Source organism: Barbus barbus (assembly GCF_936440315.1).
Source record: "Barbus barbus genome assembly, chromosome: 6".
Classification (NCBI taxonomy): domain Eukaryota; kingdom Metazoa; phylum Chordata; class Actinopteri; order Cypriniformes; family Cyprinidae; genus Barbus; species Barbus barbus.
The window spans coordinates 5,812,323-5,835,043 of NC_136734.1; the positions used below are offsets into that span (position 1 = coordinate 5,812,323).

At 38.3% G+C, this 22,721-nt stretch overlaps 2 protein-coding genes across 5 annotated transcripts in view; one reads left to right on the forward strand and one right to left on the reverse strand.

Moving 5' to 3' along the window:
• The first annotated feature begins 3 nt into the window (after positions 1–3).
• LOC306871774 (protein FAM78A-like) lies at positions 4–9,793 on the forward strand. 3 transcript variants are annotated; one of them, XR_013784369.1, is made up of 3 exons: positions 4–1,367; positions 7,156–8,057; positions 8,980–9,793. XR_013784369.1 is itself a non-coding variant. In XM_079419921.1 (3 exons), the coding sequence occupies exons 1-3, from the start codon at positions 1,075–1,077 to the stop codon at positions 9,025–9,027; spliced, it is 807 nt and encodes a 268-aa protein (XP_079276047.1). In that variant the 5' UTR covers positions 18–1,074; the 3' UTR covers positions 9,028–9,793. The 3 variants fall into 3 exon arrangements, 2 of the variants coding, with proteins under 2 accessions (XP_079276047.1, XP_079276046.1); XM_079419921.1 differs by having other exon boundaries at positions 18–1,367; positions 7,156–7,621; XM_079419920.1 differs by having other exon boundaries at positions 23–1,367; positions 7,156–7,692.
• Positions 9,794–14,139: 4,346 nt separating this feature from the next.
• The window catches only part of LOC306871775 (nuclear pore complex protein Nup214-like), a 39,005-nt gene continuing 30,423 nt past the window's right edge, over positions 14,140–22,721 (reverse strand). For both annotated transcript variants that reach the window (XM_079419923.1, XM_079419922.1), the window contains 7 exons: positions 20,807–20,877; positions 20,211–20,370; positions 19,730–19,882; positions 18,931–19,102; positions 15,881–16,041; positions 14,406–14,439; positions 14,140–14,333 (listed from right to left, as the gene is read on the reverse strand). In XM_079419923.1, coding sequence (XP_079276049.1) covers positions 14,297–14,333; positions 14,406–14,439; positions 15,881–16,041; positions 18,931–19,102; positions 19,730–19,882; positions 20,211–20,370; positions 20,807–20,877 — 788 coding nt within the window. In that variant the 3' untranslated portion in view covers positions 14,140–14,296. The remainder of the gene's footprint in view (positions 14,334–14,405; positions 14,440–15,880; positions 16,042–18,930; positions 19,103–19,729; positions 19,883–20,210; positions 20,371–20,806; positions 20,878–22,721) is intronic.

Below are 22,721 nucleotides of genomic sequence, written 5' to 3' on the forward strand. Positions count from 1 at the left end.
GCTGCAGCTGATGCGGTGACGCGCACAGCGCTGCGGGACGGAGGCTGAGCGCAGCAGCGGCGCGAGGATGAGGTTGAGGATGGATTATAACTGATGAAGAGAGACGCGCAATGATGGGCTGTTCATCACAACATGTGTGTTTGTGACAACTGGACTGAATTATTCACCTCTCATGTTTATTCGTGAGGCTGATGAAGTTCACCTGATGCTGAGACGGAAAGAAAGTGAGCTTCCTCCAACTGAACCTCAAGGACAAACTCACGGAATGTAAATATTCATTGCAAAAAAGCACTTTTCCAGCATTACTTTTGATACCCAAACTGTCTATAGCTATTTTCCGCGCTTGTAGTTGAATATAATTTTTTATTTAATTTTAATTAAAAAATTTTTGCGTACAAAATGCCAGCAGTATTCTGAGCGGATGGATTTAACATGTTTATTTTAATCTAAAAGCAATGCTGTGAGAGTTATGACGCGGAAATGCCCGTTTGACGATGACTGGAGAACGTTATAACGGTCCGTCGATGAGGGAAAGTTGACGAACGTTGTTTTTATTTATCTTCTTTTGTTTTCTTTTATTATTCAACAAAATAACGTGATGCTTTTGTTAATAAGAAACGCTTTTCTAGTCCTAACGCGACACCTCGACGCGTCCTTTGGCGTTTTCTGAGGGACAGCGTCTGGTGTGCGTTCCTCAGAGGATCGTGTGTAACGTTAGTGTGCGTTCTTCTGAGGGACAGTGGGTAGTGTGCGTTCTTCTGAGGGACACAGTGGGTAGTGTGCGTTCTTCTGAGGGACACAGTGGGTAGTGTGCGTTCTTCTGAGGGACAGTAACGTTAGGTAGTGTGCGTTCTTCTGAGGGACACAGTGGGTAGTGTGCGTTCTTCAGAGGGACAGTGGGTAGTGTGCGTTCTTCTGAGGGACACAGTGGGTAGTGTGCGTTCTTCTGAGGGACAGTGGGTAGTGTGCGTTCTTCTGAGGGACAGTGGGTAGTGTGCGTTCTTCTGAGGGACACAGTGGGTAGTGTGCGTTCTTCTGAGGGACAGTGGGTAGTGTGCGTTCTTCTGAGGGTTGATGTTCTGCTGGCCGCTCGTGCTGCTTGTGATGGGCTGTATTCAGAGCATCAGATGCAAACCCAAGAGTTTCCGGGACAGCATCGTGGTTCTGGAGGTGAACTCCTCCATCGACTCGAACCCCACCAGCATCGACGAGTCCTCCAGCGTGGTGCTGCGCTACCGCACGCCGCATTTCCGCGCGTCCGCCAGGGTCCTGGTGCCGCCGGTGGCCGGTAAAGAGAGCTGGACGGTCGGCTGGATCCAGGCGTGCAACCACATGGAGTTTTACAACAAATACGGATCCAAAGGGATGTAAGTATGTCTGACACACAACACAAAGCCTTCACATCACACCTTCTGCCTTTTACAGCTCAACGTGACATGAATTTATTTGTTACATTTCTGTTAATGACAGAAACATGGATAATAACAATTTACTACAAGTGTACTGTAGAAACAACAGCTGTAGCAACTTTTAGCTGAAGCTTTGTTTGCCATGGTAAATGTTTTAGTAAGAGAAATTACAGAAAAATATTGTTCATGTTACTGATACTGTTATTGAATAATGCATAATGACATGCCAAACCAAACCCTAAGTGTATCGTGCATTAAGTGTACTTCAGTTTTTAATTATAAAACCATAATAACAGTATCAGTAATTATACAGTCAGAAAGCATCCTGTCTTCAGATGTTCAGCATTATTTGTGTATTGCACATGCTCTTGTGCAAATTGCACCTGTTTAGACGAACATAATTTGAGAAGCTCAAATATGTAGAGCACAGTCAAAAGTCTCAATATCTAAATGTTAGAGCCAAACCAACGTGACAATCAGACACATGTGCATGTAGGATCATCTTAAACTCGTCGCTTTGACCGTGTGCAGTGTAAAGCGTGATCATTTGATCATGTATGTGCGTGAGGTGACATTGCATAGCCTGCATACCATTTGAGGTTTCACTTGTCCTACTTCCTGTTCAAGCGATTACACTTTGCCCTATTTCCTGTTTGAAACAAAAAATAAACCCTTAAGATATCTGGAGACTGCACATGCTCAGCCTCCGCATATTCTTGGAAACAAGAGCACAGAAATGATCATGCATTTAAAATAAATGATGGAATGACTGTGAAAGCAGCCGTTCAACATTAATACTTCATTTTTTAATCACTAGTTCCACTTTCTTTGTAAGTCGATGACATCATATCCTTTATAACAGGCCTTTGCATTTTACGTACAACTGCAAGAATGTGTTTGAAAGTAGAGTTTACTGCAGACAGTAAAGTGACATGCACACATTTACTGCAGATATCACAGCTTTGGGACAGTTTGCTCTGATCCTGTTGCAATGTAAAAAATTGTAAACTGTAAAAAAACAAAGATTATGGAGTGGCTACATGCACAGGAAAATACCATTCCAGTCTTTATACTTCAAAATTTTGGTAATTATTTGTGAAATTTACTAGCAATTTCTGAGCACAAATTGTTTCTACACCAGTTTAGGACATTTCAGTGAACCCGAGTCCATCAGAAGGATCTTTAGATTCAAGAATGTTCACAGAATTGAGTGGTAATGCTCTCGACTGCTGTTCTGGCCTGATAACGCTGGTCCTGTCCAACACTCAGGAAACAAGAAAACACTTTTATATCTAGTATTTTTTGAGTCACATCCTCTCTTCACCATCTGAAGTGTGTCTGTGCTGCTCATATCGCATGATTATATGAATGTCGGCAACATTAAGCTTTCATTCCGGATTATTATTTTAGATCAAGGCCACAGTAAAGTGTACATTTAAGGCAAGGCAGACCAGGTAAATAGTGTAAAATGTTAATTAATAGATCTCACTATATTTTCCCCAGTTGATTAATCATTAAGACAATTGTTTTGTATTATAGGTATTCTGAAATGTTATGCTTACATATGTAAATGAGGCGTTATCTAATGAAATATGCATAATTTCCAAAACATAAATCTTCATAATTGATCTCTTAAATCAGAAAATACTGAAAACACATACATTTTCACCATGTATAAATCAGTATGAATGATGGAACAAACCCCTCTATAAAACCCTTCAGAATAAAGTTTGGTGTACATAAGAGAAAAAACTCCTTAAAGATATGGATTGAAGCTGAATTATGCAAAGAGATAAAGTGCAATAAAATAAAGACTTGTGTATTTTGGATGTTTTCTTTCAACTAGCCTGAAAGAAGACATGAAATGGACAGAAAATAGCCTTACAATCGACCAGTGCTTGAAAAACAGTGTTTTTGCCTGGATCTTGCCTTAAATGGTTGATTTTCAGTGGTGAACTGACAGATGCAGGTTTTTTATTGTTTGAGATGTTTCCTGTCATGCGTTGAGCTGAACTGGTGGTGGTTTGAGATGGAAACCGTGTGTTACTCAATGGTGGTTGAGTAACCAATGTAAGCTAAGTATGCTAGTTATTATATTCATTATATTAAAGTTTTTGAGGACATGTAAACACAATAAACCTTCCCAAAAACCCAACCATAACTCACATTAGACATTATTTAATATGAATATTGAGCAGTTTTTCATGAGGGCGTACAGCATAAACACACGCATTCACTCACTCACTCACTCACTCACTCACACACACACACACACACACACACACACACACACACACACACACACACGCACGCACACACACACACACACACATGTTGTTTTTTGTGGTTTATGGGGACTCTCCATAGGCGTAATGGTTTTTATACTGAACAAACTGTGTGTGCTATTGCCCTACACCAACCCTACACCTAAACTTAGCCCTCACAGGAGACTTTGTGCATTTTTAGATTTTCAAAAAAACACCATTTAGTATGTTTTTTAAGCCTTTTGAATTACAGGGACATAGGCAGTGTCCTCATAAACCACCTTCATATTGTAATACCTCTGTCATACCCATGTCATTATACAAATTTGTGTCCTCATAAACCACATAAACATGCACACACACACACACGCGAAGGGTTTCTATTCTTATTCCCCTGATGATAATCAAAGCCCCTTGTGTGTTCATGTCATGTGGCTCTTTCCCATGATGCTCTGCTGCTGATGCGTGAGTTCTGGGAGAAAGGTCACGGTTTTCCTGCATCAGGGAATCGATAGGCCGGTAGCTCTGCGGTTTGTCCCACCGTCACCCGCGTCTGTGCTGATTCTGCTGTACGGTGAAGGTCACTGAGAGCGGCTGTGCTCTCAGCATCGCTGCCTTCACTGCTTAAAGGCACAGATCACACCAATCAGACATCTGTGATCATCAGCTCACTGCCATGGCACTTTAGAAAAAAGATGTTTAGCAGAATGTTCACGCTGCTCTTTTACACAAAGCATGAATTCTGCTGAGTTCAAAAACTGCCAAATAAACACTGAAGATCATAGTAGTTCACGTGTCATATCATGCTTTGTGTGTGGAACACATGCACATTAATATTATTACTGAAGTCAAATCTCATACAAACAGCCACATTACAGCCTTGGAACAAATGATGGAGTAAATGATGATAGAACTTTCTTTTTTAGGTGAACTAATTATATATTAACTATACCCTTGTGAAAAAAGAAGTAGACTTTAGCACACTTTTAAAAAGAGTACTTCCAAATTAATACACTTGCGTGCTAACTGAATGTAATGTATTCAGGTACTTAACTGCATGTTAACTGCAATTAACTGAAAATGTATTATAGTTTAAATTGATATAAAATGAAATTAGCTGAACTTTAGAGTGCTTTTTGACCCACCTAAGTAGGACTTAAGTATAGCTTTATATGTAATTTCATAATGCATTAGAGCAACAAGCGTGCAGCTATCTTTAGAATTGTCTTTGAACTTCATTTTTTTAAAGTGTACTGCAAAAAAACTGGTGCTATATAGCACTAAAAGTGGTTCTTTGGCTCGTAATCATAGGGGAACCACTTTTGGTGCTGAATAGCACCAAATCTTGTTGCTTCAGTGGTTCTTCAGCGGTTCTTCATCGGTTCTTTGGCACTGCTACTATATACAGAACCTGTTAAGCTCCTGTATGTTTCTTCAGTGGTTCTTTGGGGTGATTAAGGTTCTATATAGCACCACTGCCGTACAAAGAACCTGTTAAGCTCCTTTAAAGGTTCTTTATGAGCCAAAGAACCACTGTTGTTGCTGTTTAGCACCATTTTTGTTGAAGAAATACAATGCAATATGGCACCTCTTATGGTTCTACATAGCACCATTTGACAAAGGTGCTGTATAGCACCTTTAAAGATATGGTGCTATATAGCACCAAAAGTGGTTCCCCTATGATTACGAGCCAAGAACCACTTTTAGTGCTATATAGCACCATTTTTTTTAGAGTGTAGCTCAATAGCATCGCTGTTGAAGAGTATGCTAATTAGCTTGTGAAGTGGATTCACTTATTGTAGAAATAACAAACGTTATTGTATTGTGCATTTTAATGTTTGAAGCAGACGTCATAAATGTCAGCAGACTCGGAAGATTAAAAAAAAAAGGCAGTTCATTTGTAAATTCATACAACCTTACCTTCACATTGTGGAAATACAGATGGAAGACAGAAGCTAATGAGCGCAGTGCTGAAAAGGGGCGGAGCTACATATGGTCTATTGTATTTGAAAATATGGTAAAACTACTGTGAATGTACTAACAAACATTTATGATAACCTAAAACATACTTTAATGCCATTTTTTTTATTCAAACTAGTATGTCATGTATGTAAGTATATTTGTAATTACACATTTGTCATGAAGCTACAAATTAGTGCATTTAAATGTTACCCTTTATTTTAAGGTCTCATTGTTACAATGCAATTATCTACCTTTTTCCTAGTGAGTCTACTGTGTTTTGGATTATGAGAAGCACTTGGGGTTTGGGGACCTTCCACTCAAAATGACTGAAACAAATCATTCCAAATCAGATGCATATTATTACAATGATAGTTGACATTTCCGTAATAATGCTGTGGAAAAAATCAAGCTTTAGGGGTTATTCGTGGTATTTTGAATTAATTTGTAATTTGTTAATGCTTTTACTCTTTTAAATGTCCTTTTAATGATTGATAGTTGAAGGGTGAGTACAATAATGTCACCTCACTGTATACAGTTTTTGAAAATGCTTATTATATTGCATTCATAAATTGAACCTTTTACTGATTGTTTACAGTTTAATGGAAGTTACTCCCATAATTCACGCAAAGCGTCATGTGGCATAGGAAAAAAGTTGTATACAATTAAGTATTGAGTAATATTAATTAACAACATATACTTACTATATAATTAAGATTAGGGTTATGGATTACTATTATTACTATCTTAAGTACAATAAGGTGTATAACAAGGACACAAAAATAAAGTGTTACCTGTTTAAATTATATTAAATATAATATTGACTAACAAACTATAGTTAAAACACTAGTTGAATAACACAGTTAATTACAACTAAAACCATAAAAAAATGTTAACTGAAATAAAAAAAATGATGAGACCTGTGATAAAATAACTAAAACTAAAAATGAAAAACTACTGTATATAACAAAATGACTAAAACTAACTAAAATTAACATGGAAGCAAAAACAAAATCTAATTCGATCTCGACACTAAAACAACGCTGTTTCAAATATACTTTAAAACTTTTAATTTGCCATTATTATAATGTATACTTTTTAAGAAACAGTCATGAAAGTGCCTTTCTTTAAGTGGTCTTTTATTTCATTATTATTATACTAAATGCAAATACAGATTTGTACAAATATAGCTTTACGATTTGAAGTGCACTACAAGTGCACATTCAATACAGTGAAGTGCACTTCATTTTCACGAGGGCAGAGAAGTGCCGTGTGAGTCAGATGATGATGCTGGTGGTCGCTGGAGCAGAAAGAGATGTGTGTGTTTGTTCTTTATCAAAGGTCTCTTTTGTTGGACGCTCAGACTCACATCCCCGTTCTATGTTTAACTTCCTCTAAGTGCTGGAATAAAAAGCATCTCTTGCCCTTGGCAGCCAGTGTTCTGGTTTCTCTAGAGTCAGTGCGCTTCATTCGACACGAGTCCCTCGCGTTTTCACGCTCTCATCCTCCGGTGTCTCCTGCAGGTCCAGCTGGGAGCTGCCGGATCTCCGAGATGGAAAAATCCAAGCCATCAGCGACTCGGACGGCGTCAACTACCCCTGGTACGGCAACACCACCGAGACCTGCACCATCGTGGGTCCCACCAAGAAGGACACCAAGTTCACAGTCAGCATGAATGACAACTTCTACCCCAGCGTGACATGGGGCGTCCCGGTGAGCGACAGCAATGTACCCATGCTCAGCAGCATCTGGAGGGACCAGAGCTTCACCACCTGGCTGGTGGCCATCAACCAGGCATCGGGCGAGATCCTGGTGCTGCAGACGGTGCGCTGGCGCATGCGTCTGCACATCGAGGTGGATCCCGACAAGCCGCTGGGACAGAGAGCCAGGCTGTGCGAGCCCATCGCGCAGGAGCAGCCCCAGGTGCAGGGGAAGAACGAAGCCATCCCGCCCAACGCCATGGTCAAACCCAACGCCAACGACGCTCAGGTGCTGATGTGGCGGCCGCGGACGGGCGAGTCGGTGGTGGTCATCCCTCCCAAACACTGAGACCAAAACTGGTTGGGAATCACTGTGCTAAACGCCGCTGCAAAAAGAAAAAATGGGAATATTGTGTCTCAGACAGTCGATTCACGCTGCCTTAAGTTTACATTGCTTTCACTGCAAACGTTTCGCCTTAAACCGAGTGCAATGCAGTAAACCTCGCGCGTCCTACCTGTCCGCAGATTTGCACTGGATGTGTCCCAGTTAGTCGTGGTCTAATGGGACTGCGATGACCGCCGTGCGCCCATCCAAACGAGGACACAGTCATTATGCATTCAGTGTTTTCAGCAGGAGCTTCAGTGTTTTAGTTTTCTGTCAATCAAACACTTCCAGTGTGTTTTACAAGAGCCTAGAGTCCAAAAATATATCTTTTCTACTACATGTGAGTTTGCTGTGTCAGTCAGTGTCAAGATGTCGTGGCCAATCGATAGAGCGAATATGCAAACGATCCGTTCTCCTGGTGTTTGAATGAGATGCGTGTGCTGCGACAGGAGCGCTGAAAGCTGCATCTGCTCTCAAATCGATCCGCTCCTCAAATCAAACACCATCAGCAGAAGCTGAAGGGAGAAATGTGTCGTTCCCGAATTAATGCGCTGAGAAACTCATGTCCAGGCCACAATTCTTCACAAGAACTAGACATTATTTTCAAGCAGTACTACAGATATGACCATAATGTACCTCAAAAGTTGGAAATAATTCAGATTTTTAAATGTTTTTGAAAGAAAACTCTTCTGCTCACCAAGGCTGCATATTTGATCATAAAACAGTAAAAAATGCAAATTAAAATCAATTTGTGTTTTCTGTATGAAAATAGAGTAAAATACTTTTTTAATTGAAATCATACACTACCGTCAAAAAGAAATTAATACTTTTATTCAGTAAAAATGATTAAACTGTTCAAAAGTTCTTCTGAACTTTCTGTTCATCTGTGAATCCTGAAAAATAAAATGTATCACGGTTTCCACAAAAATATTTGGCAGTACAACTGTTTTCAGAAATGTTTCTTGGGCAGCAATGTAATAAATGACATTTTAACACATATTCACAAAAGCTGTTCTAAATTGTAATAATATTTCACTGTTTTTACTGTATTTTTCAAATAAATACAGCCTTAGTGAGCAGAAGAGACTTCTTTCAAAAACATTGAAAAATCTCAGTATATTCCACACTTTTGACCAGTAGTGTGTAAATACGTTAGCGTTTTTATAATATATTTTTTGCATTGCAGTGTTTAAAATTTGAGGGCGAGTTTGCTTGATTTTCATGAAAATAACATTTAAGCACAATTTTTATCCATTCTGCAGCTCAAGAGAAAACGCACTTCAGCGCTTCCTGATGCCATGTGTTATTGATCCATTGAAGGCCTTATTACACTGAGATGTGATTGTGTTGATGGACAGATGAGCGTTGATGATGTGATTCAGTCCAGCTGTAGTCAACACGTGGATCCAACGCCATGACAGACATTGAGCTTTACGTCCATCTTCGTCAGCGCCGGACGGATTCCTCATACAATCAGTCCAGAGTGTGTTTTATTTCATCAGTGGTTTTTGGATGCTTGAGTTAATCTCATGTGTGTTTGATCCGTTCACATGACGCGAGTCTGCAGGTGTGTGTCTATGTGGATGCTTATACACACCACGGCTAAAGAATTTTAGTTCAGATTTCTCATGTTTGTACTTCCAGCAGAGTTTATTCGTCATCAGATCAAATACATTCACTATTAAATGCTTGTGTTTATGTCAAGACTCCTCACATGATTCCTGCTGTTTGGCTTGGAACACTGTATGTGATACAGTATGACATCTGACAGATAATAAATCCTCCAATCATTTAGTTTTGGATCTGAAATAGTAACTCAGAATCCCTTCAGCTCCATTAGCAGCACATGTTTATACTGCAAGTGTGAATGTGTGTGCGTGTGGCGTCAGACTCGCTTTTTTCTCTTTTCAGAAGGAACAATGGGATTTTGGGCCGTTTTATAGCTTGACAATAATACTTGAAAAATAGAAGTGGGAAACATTTCAAACTGTGAAGATGCACATTGTGAAAACAAAACGTTCAAAGACAGCTGAATTTTTCATGAAGAATATAATAAAACTGTGAGTTTCAGCACAGTCTCTTGTCTTTGATTCAGTGTGAATGTGGCATCGCTGCATTTTGTTTGTTTTGCATCTTTTATGTGCTTATAGAGCAAATATTAATATGCTGATGAAACTAGTGAGAGATAAAAGAGCTGCAGCATTAATAAGGATATGGACAACCAAAGGTACAAACACATCAGTAGAATGAGAGACAAGTATTTCAGATTTAGTTCGGTATTTTATTATTAGTCCCATCAAGCTCAAATGTTCAACCCTGTATCAGACTATATTTTATTGAAAAACCAACATTGTTCTTGTTATACAAATCAAGAGATTAATCATAGTAAATGATCCTGTCGTGCAATGGTATTTCATTTGGGAGTTTATTATTTAAAACTAATTTATCAAGGAAGTATTAAATTGACCAAAAGTGTCAGTAAAGACATTTATAATGTTATCAAATATTTCTGTTTCAAATAAATACTGTTCTATTGAACTCTTTATTCTTCTGTGAATCCTGAAAAATAAAATGCATTATGGTTACCGCCACAATAATCAGCAGCACAACTGTTTTCAACATTGATAACGATCAGAAACTTTTCTTGAGCAGCAAATCAGCATATCTGAATGATTTCTGAAGACTTGTGACACTGAAGACTGGGGTAATGATGCTGAAAATTCAGCTTTGAATCACAGGAATAAATTACATTTTAAAATATATTAACATGGAAAAGAGTTGCTTAAAACTGTAATAACATTTCACTGTTTTTACAGTACTTTTCTGATCACTTAAATGCCACCTTAGTGAGCAGAAGAGACTTCTTTCAGAAACATTAAAACAACTTATTTAGCCCAAACCTTTATGGTATAAATGCATTTTACAGCGATTGGTTGTCATTAGAGTCCCACTGGCGTAAGATCTTCCTGTATTCTCACTGTAAGCAGATGATCTGCAGACGGTTTCATCACAGTCTCCAGTGGATTTAAAGGAACACCACACTTTTTTTGGAAATAGGCTCATTTTACAACTCCCCAACGATATTACGCAGCGCCTGAAAGTAGTCCCCATCTAGTTAGCTAGTTATGATATAGCTGGGGACTGCTTTCAGGCGCTGCGTAATATCATTGCACCTGCTGCACCCATAGTACGGCAACAACGTTCCTTGATTATTACGCCAGAACGAGAGTATAATTTCTAGCTATATGCCTAGAAAATCGCAACGTTTCATTTGCCGTTGGTCTTAGTGCATGATGTAACTACAGAAGAGTCAAGCTTTAAATAAGAAACTTATCAAAACTCTTTGGTCATTTTTGAGCGAGATGCTAACGATCTAATCCAGGGGTGTCCAAACTCGGTCTTGGAGGGCCGGTGTCCTGCAGACTTTAGCTTCAACTTGCCACAACAGACCTGCCTGGAAGTTTCTAGAATGCCTAGTAAGAGCTTGATTAGCTTCAGGTGTGTTTTAATTAGGGTTAGAGCTAAACTCTGCAGGACACTGGCCCTCCAGGACCGAGTTTGGACAGCCCTGGTCTAATCTGATTCAATGATCTATGCTAAACTAAGATAAAAGTGCTACCGCCAGACCCGGAGATCGGCTGAATGGATTCAAAAACGGTAAAACTCAACTATTTAACTCTTGGGGAGTTGTAAAATGAGCCTATTTCCAAAAGAAGTGGAGTGTTCCTTTAAGCAAGCTTGATAATGTATAATCTGTTATCCGTGAAGACAGGGTTTAAACTAGAGAGAGACTGAGAGATTAACAGACCCAATCCCAGACGCAGACACTACAGTAGCACGATAGGATTGATCTCTAGACACCAAACTCTGATCATCCGCAAACAAGATGATAATACAAACTAGACAGTGACTGAAAAAGCAGACGCTCAAAGAGCTGCAGGCACATTTGTCTGCATTCACTGCTATATTTACACACGTCTCTCCTGCACCTGTCCCATACTATAAACACATAATCTTTAAGATAATACATACAGACGCCAGACGCTCATGTGGGAAAACGAAACCTCCTCGAATACCTGAGGAACTAGAGGACGATGCTGGTCGAAGCATATTGATGTAGTGCAGGGTCAAAGGTCAATGAGCTCGGCACATGGCGCCTCTAAACCTCAGCAACAAACAAAGAATGGGATCAGTGGAAGTCGGTTTTAAAGGCTACTTAAAGGGTTAGTTCACCCAAAAATGAAAATTAGTCCATGTTTTACTCACCCTATTATGCTTATGACAGTTAGATGAAGTGAGAGAGATGTATTTATTATGTTTGAAATATGGATATTTTTCTTACAAAAACGCATGGATTCGCAACAGGAGGCCTTTATTCATCCCCCGGAGCCATGTGAGGTATGTTTTTTATTTTTTTTATGGATTTGGGCACTTTATTTGACGTGTTTTGGACTGTGTAACAGAAACACCCACTGACTGCAATGATAGAGCTTAGAAGCCAGGACAATTTTTTAATATAACTCCCATTGGATTTGTCTGAAAGAAGAAAGTCATACACCAAGGATGGCTTGAGGGCGAGTAAATAACAGGCCAATTTTCATTTTTGGGTGAACTAACCCTTTAAGTAAATTTGAGTGTTTCAGCAAACTCTGTTTTTTCAGGTTCAAGAAGATAGCTGTGTTTTTAGCGGTGTTAACTGCAATGGTAGCCTAACTTACGCTACACCGCTAACCAACACTGGACCAATCAGCTGTGAGCAAACTGACTTATCGGAGCTCACTGCGAAAGCATTTTAGAGACCAAATCACAAAGCTTCTGCTGCTAACTAATGATTATATTTATTTGATAAATGATATATTATGTATATAATGTTTTACACATAAGCAATTATATTTTTGACAATTAATATTAAACTTTTAAATTATATTAATACAAATGCAAGCTTTAGTATATATATATATACACACATATAGTGTTGTCAAACGACTAATCGCATCCAAAATAAAAATGAGTTTACATAACATTTGTATGTATACTGTGTATATTTATTATGTATATGTACACACACATACAGTATATTTTTTGAAAATATTTACATGTATATTCTTTTATTTTATATAAATATATTTATAAAAATTTTCTTAAATATAAACATGTCTGAATTCACAGTATCGTTACCCATAAAAGAGCAGGTAACAAGTCCCCGGATGATCTAGTGAGATTCTGAAGTGTGTATTTGATGGACACTTTATTATTCCAAGAGGGAGAGGATTTATGAACGGCAGTGAAACAACGCATCTGACGCTGGTATGTCACGTGACAATGGCAAAACGAACGCATGTCCAAATTTCATTCATTTGAACATACTTTTTAACAGTCACGAAGTAACTTAAAATTTAGCTCCTCAGACAGTTTTGAACCCACCGATACTGTTCTTCGGTGTCGTGACTCTGATATTCTCTTTGAGGAAACCATAAAGTTGTACAGTAATAACTGAGAAACTCGCTTCAGAATGGCCCGACATTAATAAAACACCACAGCTTAATCTTGTTTTCCTGGATCTAACTCTCATTATCTGGCAGGGATTTACAGAAATGATGGAAAACAAGGGCAGCATTACTCCTCAGTGAATCTGCTGCAGGATCCACCTGTTCTCATTCAAACACTACAAACGACCTGCAGCTTTGTGCTTGAATAACACTAGAATCAGTCATAAGCGACAGATGAAGCGAGTCTGTAGAGTTCAGACTCTCTTCTAGAAGAATCTCAATCTGGATGTACTTTCACAGGCATGTGAAGAGACACTGCTGTGATGATAAGTGCCTGAGTGACTGTGACACACACACACACACACACACACACTATCAGGTCAGGAATAAATCATATGTCAGCATTGAACAACAAATATTAACGTCTAAATTTAAGATTTATGCATTTAAAATCACATAAAATGCCAATTAATCTGGATTTCACCGTTTTAATATAAACTAAAAATATATATTTGTTAGTCACATAATCGGTCTGATTTCTGTAATAGTACTAATAAACTGAACGTGTTTTACACAATAACTAGGTTTATATTTTTATCATCCATTTTGTTTCAATCTCACTGATTGAACATTGCTTGTTCCACAGCTAGCCATATTTAATTGTTTTTCCAATGAAAATATTTATCTGAGCAAGCAGAATAAATGCATTCCGGAAATATGAATATTTAAATAAATGCAAATAGTTAATTATGCCAAGTGCAGAAATCTGACCCGTTTCATTGATGCATGACTGACAAACGTGCATCTCATTAAGTTTATTGGTTTATGATAAAACTATAATCCAAATTTGAGATGCAATTCAAATACAATAAATCTTAAATTTAGGCTTAAATAGATTTTAGAGTGTGACATTAAAGAACAGAAATGAGACGTATGGTTGACAGCACATGTGTTTATTTCTCGTTGTGCAGTTAAAACAGAAGAAACTGAACATAAAACAGGAGGACATCAACACACGTTAAGAACTCATTCAATCTTGCGCGCACACTATAAAACAGCAGATCACATCAGATCAGCTGACATCCGCCGATCAACTCCTCCAACTGCTGAACGTCTGAGACGACGGCCTGGAACACATCATCAGATGTGAATGTGTGAGCAGAACACTGACGGATGTGTGTGAATGACACAACACTTACTGGTTGGTGCTGGTGTTCCCAAAACCTCCAAAACCTACAAACAAGACGCAATGAGAGAGTCAGACTTCATCAGTAACGACGGGTGAAAGTGAAGCAGTAAGGAGGTCTGGAGTGGGTTTATCACTGTAACTAGGTAACGTGCGACACTCTGTGAGCAGCACTCGAGTCTGTCTGCAGTGGATATATCACAGGAGATGCAGAGAATGCGAGCGCAGCGGAGATAAGAGCTTGTGAGAAACAGAGCCACGACTGAACTTGCTGTGCTGTTACTGGCAACTCAAACTAAAATTAGAATTCAAATCTCTTAAAAATGCTTTTCATTCATTGAAATAAAGCAGATTATAATATAAATATTACATTAACAACTAAATAAAAAAATATATTAATAAATACGTTCGTTAAAGTACTAAAACAAAAACAGCACAAAATGACAAACTAGTGCCATCAAACGATTAATCCAAAATAAAAGTTTTTGTTTACATAATATATGTATGTGTAGTGTGTATATTTATTATGTATATATAAATACACACACATATAGTATATATTTTGACACTATTTACATGTATATTCTTATATTTTATATATATTTAATATAAACAACATTTTTCTTAAATATATACATGCACGTTTGTTTTTATTTAAACTTAATAAATATACACAGTATGCAGTGCACACACATTATGTAAACAAAAACTTATTTTGGATGCGATTAATCTTTTGAGAGCACTATTAGAAACACTGCCTTCACAACAAAGTATTACAATTACTAAAAATAAAAAATAGAAAAATAAAATTAGAAATAAAAGTTAATTAGAAATATACAAAAATCCCTATTTATTTACAAAAGCACAAAACTACAAAAACTAAAATTAGAAGCGTTGTCTTGGCAACTAACTGAAATAAAACACTGAAAAAAATTAAAATGATAAAAGCACAAAAATCACAAACTAAAATTAGAAATGTTGCCTTCAAAAATGATTTAAATAAATAATCTGAAAAAAAAGTTTGACAATTTAAAGTGCCAAACAAAATTATACAAACTAAAATTAAAAGGAAAACTGAATACAAAAACGTAATTCAAAATATTAATAAAATAAAAAGGTTGCTTGGTGTGTTTAGGTAATGAGTTTATTTGTTCATTATGAGTATTATTTGACAATGAAGTCTAACCTGAGATTTTGGTTTGGCTAAAATCAATCTGAATTAATTTTGAAATTAATGAGCGTGTAAAAATTCTGGCCAAACATTTGTGTAAAATGCTAAATCATGTTATGATGTTGTGTCTAGTTTTGTAGATGACAGAGCCCTACATGAAAAGAAACGATAGGCTACAAAATCTAGTGTAGTTTGAATGAAAGCAGAGTCTGAAATCAGGTGTGATTACACTGAACCAGCTGAACGCAGCACGTTATTGGCTCTAATGCTGGTCCTGCTGCGGCTATATCAGCAGCGGTTAGAGCCTGTGAACTCACCTCCAGACGAGCCGAAGCCGGTGAAAGCACCGCTCTGAGCGCCGAAGCCCGGCGGCGGCGGCTGCTGCTGCTGCTGCTGTTGTGCCAGATTACCGAACGATGGTGCTGTGTTTGAACCTGCTAGAGAGCCGAAGGACGGCGCACTCTGAGGTGACGCGAACCTGAAACACACAATCACAAGCAAGCGTCACGTCAGAGCATGAACATGTGACAGATGGCAGCGGGTTTATTTGGGTGAGTTATGTGGGGCAGCACAGGTGCAACACACACAGGATTAGATCACAGCACATATCACTAGAATAACCCACCCCTCTGACCTCAACCTTCATAACACGAATCAGATTTACTCATTTACTAGATGCTTTTATTAGCACAAGACCCTGTGTGTGGAAATAGAGCTGTAGTTGTTTCAGAATTAAAGGGTTAGTTCACACAAAAATTTTAATTCTCTTATTAATTACAGACACGGAAAGACTGACAGGGAAGAGATTGAATAAAATTATTTTTGTTTTCTTTGCACACAAAAATGATTCTTGTGGCTTCATAAAATTAAGGTAATGGACTATTTTAAGGATGTTCTTACTAGTTTTCTGGGCTTTGATTGTGTCAGTTGTGTTGCTGTCTGTGCAGAGTCAGAAAGCTCTTGGATATCATCAAAAATATCTTAAGTTGTGGTCTGAAGATGAACGAAAGTCTTATGGGTTTGAAACGATATGAGGGTGAGTAATGACAGAATTTTCTTTTTTTGGGTGAACTATCCCTTTAAACGGTTATTTCCTCTATTTTAGTAAGAAACTCAGTGTCTTGTGTCATTATCAGTTCAACTTCTTTTGCATGCTTGCATCTGTTGCTCATGATCAGTTTTTTTTGTTCATTTGCTGCATTATATCAGTCACTGACCAGCTGTTTTTATTCAAGTGCTGTGTTGGTGTGTTTTGTTCATTTCATTCTGCTCACGACAGACGCTGTGCTCACGATTGATCATCAATATCCATCAATTATTCCACTGGACTCGCAGTGTCTCGTCTAGTTTCACAGCAATGCTTCAAAGCACATTTTCTCCACTTTTAACTTTCACTAGAGAAACACAACAGGCCAGATATCTTAAGTCCTCATCTGCCAAAACGTCAGTGCGTTTAAAACTCGACGGAAAGATTCAGACTGAAGGATTAGGAGATCCTAAAAATTTTAATTTGATTGTTTAACCTTTCAAAATGAAGAAATTAAGAAAAAAAACATTAGTATTGTCATTTTACAGTTTAAAAGAAAATTATTGTATGTTTCCTAAATACTGAATAACACTTAACAGTATGGATTACTTTTACAATGGCTTTATTAACTTTTTGGGGCTTGAAAGTTTTGGTTTTGCAGGCTTTCAATGGCTGGATCAAAATGAGCAGGCGTGATACATTTTATACAAATTTTAAATATTTTTCTCTCTAGTATCAGACCTGTTTGTTCACAAAATCTACAGTTGCTCTTCTCAAGAGATTAGAGACATTTCCAGTTTTCATTGTCTTGAAAACTAGTGAATTGAGAGTCAATATTGTAATAACAAAATGGTCATTTTGTGTGTTTGTGTGTCTTAAGCACGGTACACACCAAGCCGACGGTCGGCCGTCGAGCAGTTTTTGTTCGTCGGCCGACTAAGTTTTCTCAGTGTGTTCCGCTGAGCAGTGTGTCTGCTGAAGTTGGTCCTTATAGGCTTTTTTTCGGCCGATTCGACATGTTGAATCGGCGTCGGAGCTCGTCGGTCAGTCGGGCCATCTGATCATTCTGATTGGCTGTTCAGCTGGCGAACCAGTGTGTGAGAAAGGCGCAGAACGGACGTGCTACTTGGCCGTCGGGTGTCGAGCGTCGGCTTGGTGTGTCAGGGCAACTTTGGACCCAGACTCTGCAGACATGAGCCGAGCCCGTAGTCTGCTTTCACCGCCACTAGTTCGTCGGCATCAGCTTGGTGTGTACTCACACCAATACAGCAATCGCATTCGGATGCGGACCAAACAACCATATCGAGACCCAGCTGAAGAGGTGGTCTCCGTCTGCTTCCAAACGAACTCTGGTACGGTTGAATGGATGAACCAATGAATTTATGAGCTTAAGCACACATGTGGTTTTGTTTAGAGTTTCTGGTTCACTTGCGAAAAGAGCAGTGTGAAAGCGAACCGCACCAAAAAAATCATTATTTGGTCTGGACCAAAGCACGTGAACTAGTGGACTTTCCTGGTGTGAATACACACTTATATAAGATGCCCTAACCATAGTCTGCCAAAACTACTTCTATCCACTTTAGTCCAGCAGAAATATAATCATGTATAAGTTTCACTTTATCTCCACGCAATTACACGTTCATAATGGTGTTGAGAAGCTGAACATACAGCAGCCTGTGCTGATCTGTGACGGGAGACTCCTGATCTCTCTCACAGCCTGTAATCTCTAAACCACACACACACATAATCTCTGCATAACCTACATCCTGCATCATTTCTGACAAACACGCTCATGTGAGCCGCTGCTGGAGATGAAAATTACAATAATCCAGCATTTAATTTCCTCATTCTGAGCGTCTGCGCACAGATGTCACGACAAACCGCTCGACAACTTCATCTGATCAACTCGAGACACAAAATACATACACATCTATTCTGCTGTCTAACATGAACACTAAAACACAGCTCTGATCCCATTCATCACACAGTAAAGCACGCTCCAGCTTCACTGCACTGTCATGCTTTCATCCAGTGTGTTTACATGCACTGGGCGAATCTGGTCTATTTTGCTTTCCTAACATGTCTTCTTTCAGACTAGTGGAAAGAAAACACCAAAAAGACACAAAATATTGAAATCTGTAGATTATATCTTTAAAGGTGGGGAGTTTGTTTCTCCACTTCAGCAGAACTGACATACTCCAAAACGTTTTATTCCTCCCTATATTCTGAAGGCTTGTTCATATATCATTGAGACTGACTTATACATTTAACTCCTGAAAACATGGTGAAAATGTGTTGATTTGTCACTGTATTGAGCAGGACGTGGAAGCAGAGACTCACCCGAATCCGCCGACGTTGGCAGCTGTGGTTCCCTCACCAAACACCTTTCCCGAGGAGGAGCCCAGAGGACTGCTGAAGGAAGGGGCGGAGCCAAAGCCAGCTGACCCACCGAACGCTGGAGATCCGCCGAAAGTTGGAGGACTGCCGAAGGCTGGCGCACTTCCGAATCCAGCTGCAGAATATCAGAGCAGAAGCACACACATCAGCATCAATTCAGACAGGAGAACAGGAAACACACCGTCACTGAGAGCTCTGAAATTACAGCCATCTGAATAATTCAGTGAGTCATGTCATTGAATTACATTTTCTGGATCGCCGACATTAAAGTAAATGCTTGTTTGGTTTCAGAAAAGATTCAAGCTGATTGTATAAAACAATCGTTACCAACCAATCTTCATTGTCAAAAAACACAATAAATAAAAAAATTAAATAATAAATATAGCAAAAAAATAAATAAAAGAAAAACAAAAAAATAAATAACAACATTAATAAAACTAAAACAATTTAACTATTAATGCTAATGTGTTACTATAATTATTATTATTATTATTATTATTATATAATAAACGAAATAATAACAGAATTAAGTGAAAAATTTAATTACAAAAATTTAATTCAAAATAATAAAAATAATAAAAGAACAACAAAATGACAAAACAAAACAATAATAATAGAATTAAATAGAAAAAAAAACAATATCATAATTATAAAAATGAAATATTCAAAATAATAAAAACAATAATAATAGTCCTTGGCATTACAATGTCCACTTCCTCGTTTGTGTGTTAGTGTGATTGACCTGATTTGGTGGGTGTAGAGAACGATCCGAAGCCCTGTGCAGCTACAGACCCTGTGCCAGAACTGAATGAGCCGCTGGGTTTCTGTTCACCAAACGAACTGCTGCCGAAACTAAAGCCCTTCGCTCCACTGTTCCCAAACAGGTTAGATGGACCTGCCAGAAACAAAACACACAAGAACCTCAGCACTAATGCATACAAGACAGATGAGACTCTTTCTGGTGCGCAAAACACAGAGCGATCATTTAAATACTAGAATACATTTTGAATTTTTTTTATTACTATATTTTCCTTTAATTTTAGTCTTTGTACTTTTTTTTTGAGTTTGAGCTATTTTAGTACATCAAAAAACCTGACAATTAGCCGAAACAAATTAACTATACGTTTTTTCTTATTTCAGTTAACATTTATTTTATTTTGTATTTTTTGTTGGTTTCAGGTTAATACAATAGCCCTGGTAAGAGAATATATCCGTGTGCGCACCTGTATTAATAGGTTGGCCGAATCCACCTGCGGACGGTGCTCCAAACGGGTTTTTGTTGGCAGCGTCTTCACTGGGTTTCCCTCCGAGACCACTGAAAAACCCTGATCCTGATGAAGTGTTTCCAGCGTTCGACCCGAACAGATTTCCGCCAGACTGAGCCTGGTCACAAAATCACATCACATTCAGACCACAAAAACCTGCAATTATTATAATCAGCTACATTCCTGGGTGTTTAATCTGATTCACAAATGTTAATAAACTAAAAATACAATATTGCTTCGGTTAAGGAATTTTTAGACCATAACAAAACCAGTCTGCGGTATTTGAACCTGAAATTTTACTCTAAAAAAATGGAAATATAGAAGCAATATGTAATTCTGGTGACTCAAAGCAGTCCTTCAGCAGACTGACAGCTCGTCTTGTTTCAGAAGCCTGCAGCAGAGAGAAACTCTGAAACTTTTATCTGGTACGCCACAGCTTCAGCCTCCACCGCATGCTGATGAAACGCCATCACTGCATCTGAGACTCAAACACACACGTCCAGCTGAACAACCCGCCTGCTTTAGCGGATGAAGATGTTTTATAAGGACTGTACCTGTCCAAACCCGCCGGGTCCACTGGGCTGCTGTCCAAACACTGATGAGGTGGAGGGGTTGCTGCCAAACGCTGAGCAAAAAAAAAAAAAAAAAAACAGTTATTAAGAGATCAAACATGAAACTGTGCGCTTATTCTTTGGCACTCATAAACGTTGCAAATGCATCTACTATCCACAATCACATACCTTTCAAAGAAATGCAGAATTAAACAAATGTACTGTAAATTGCACTAATAGAGATGTTTTTTTTTGGTAATAGTGCATGCAATAAGGACGACGCGTGTTTGTGGATTGAGTGGCATGCATGCACTGACAATCCTATTTGATTTACTTGGATTGAGACTTGATTGTCTGACTGAAGCATTGGCTTTCAACATGCTCCTCTATCTGAGTGATTCAGTAATGCACAAATGAAAAAATAAACAGCAACTGATCTCAAATGTCACTGATTATGCAAAATATCACAACAATGTGCGTTTACACTGCAGGATCACTCTCAAATATTAATAAATTAATGTCCAATCATCTATGAAACTGCAAAATCATACATGAAATGATAAACACTGCATATGTATCTTACTATCCGCAAACAAATGCAGAATTCAACAAATGTACAGCGATTTGTTCATAGACATTTGTGAATACAAATGTGTTTTTTTTGTATTCGTGCATCAAATTTTGTGCAAGCAACAAGGCAGATGTGCATTTGATTAATTTGCATTTTGAGACTGAAACATTGACATTCTCTTTGTGCTGCTCTATCTGTTTGACTGATTCGGTAATGTACAGTTCAACTCAAATGTCAGTGATTATCCAGAAAATCAGAGCATAACATGCGGGCTAAAGTCGATACGTTTGCATAATTTTAGTCAGCACATTCTTTGTTTTAGCATGACTCTAAATAAGTAGAGCATAAACAGGTGTGAACTGGGCATCCTACAGTGTCTCTGAAGCGAAGGGGTCAGAGACTCAGCTGCTTATAAAGTGGATGTCTCAGGATCTCTGAGAATTCATAGGAATGGAAGAAATCCTGGCCTAAGGACACGCCTGAGACTGCTGCACATTCTCCAGTGCTGGACAATCACATCCACAGCCCTGACACGCTCATGAACAACACCCTACTACAGAGCATATCCGCAAACTCATAGATAATAACCAAAACAATCCAAGGTTCTTATTTAGCAGAGTGGCTAGATTAACAAATAAACAGACACCGCCCGATCTAAATATTCCCTCACAGTTTAATAGTAATGACTTTATGAATTTCTTTACTGATAAAATATATAACATCAGAAATACAATATCAAATGTATATTCTACTGCATCTAGTATTTCAGCTTCATTCATCGCACCCAAAGAAAAACTGCAGTGCTTTACAACTATAGGACAGGAAGAGCTAAATAAACTCAGTGCATCTAAACCAACAACATGTTTATTAGATCCTGTACCCACTAAACTACTGAAAGAGTTGTTACCTGTAGCAGAAGAACTGCTTCTCAATATTATTAACTCATCGTTATCTTTAGGTCACGTACCAAAATCATTCAAGCTGGCGGTTATTAAGCCTCTTATTAAGAAACCACAACTAGATTCTAATGAACTGGCAAATTACAGACCCATTTCAAATCTTCCATTTATGTCTAAAATTTTAGAAAAAGTTGTGTCTGCTCAATTGTTCTTACTTGCAAAAAAATGATCTCTATGAAGAATTTCAGTCAGGTTTCAGGCCTCACCATAGTACAGAACCTGCACTTGTTAAAATTACAAATGACTTGCTTCTTGCTTCAGATCAAGGCTGCACCTCATTGCTAGTATTACTTGATCTTAATGCGGTGTTTGACACTATAGACCATGACATACTCATAGATCGATTACAAAACTATACTGGTATTCAAGGGCAGGCTTTAAGATGGTT

Excerpts from the sequence above, each read along its gene's own strand:
- LOC306871774 (XM_079419920.1), top strand. The coding sequence starts at position 1,075 with ATGTTCTGCTGGCCGCTCGTGCTGCTTGTGATGGGCTGTATTCAGAGC. Across the intron at positions 1,368-7,155 it reads AAATACGGATCCAAAGGGAT|GTCCAGCTGGGAGCTGCCGG; the intron begins GTAAGTATGTCT and ends TGTCTCCTGCAG.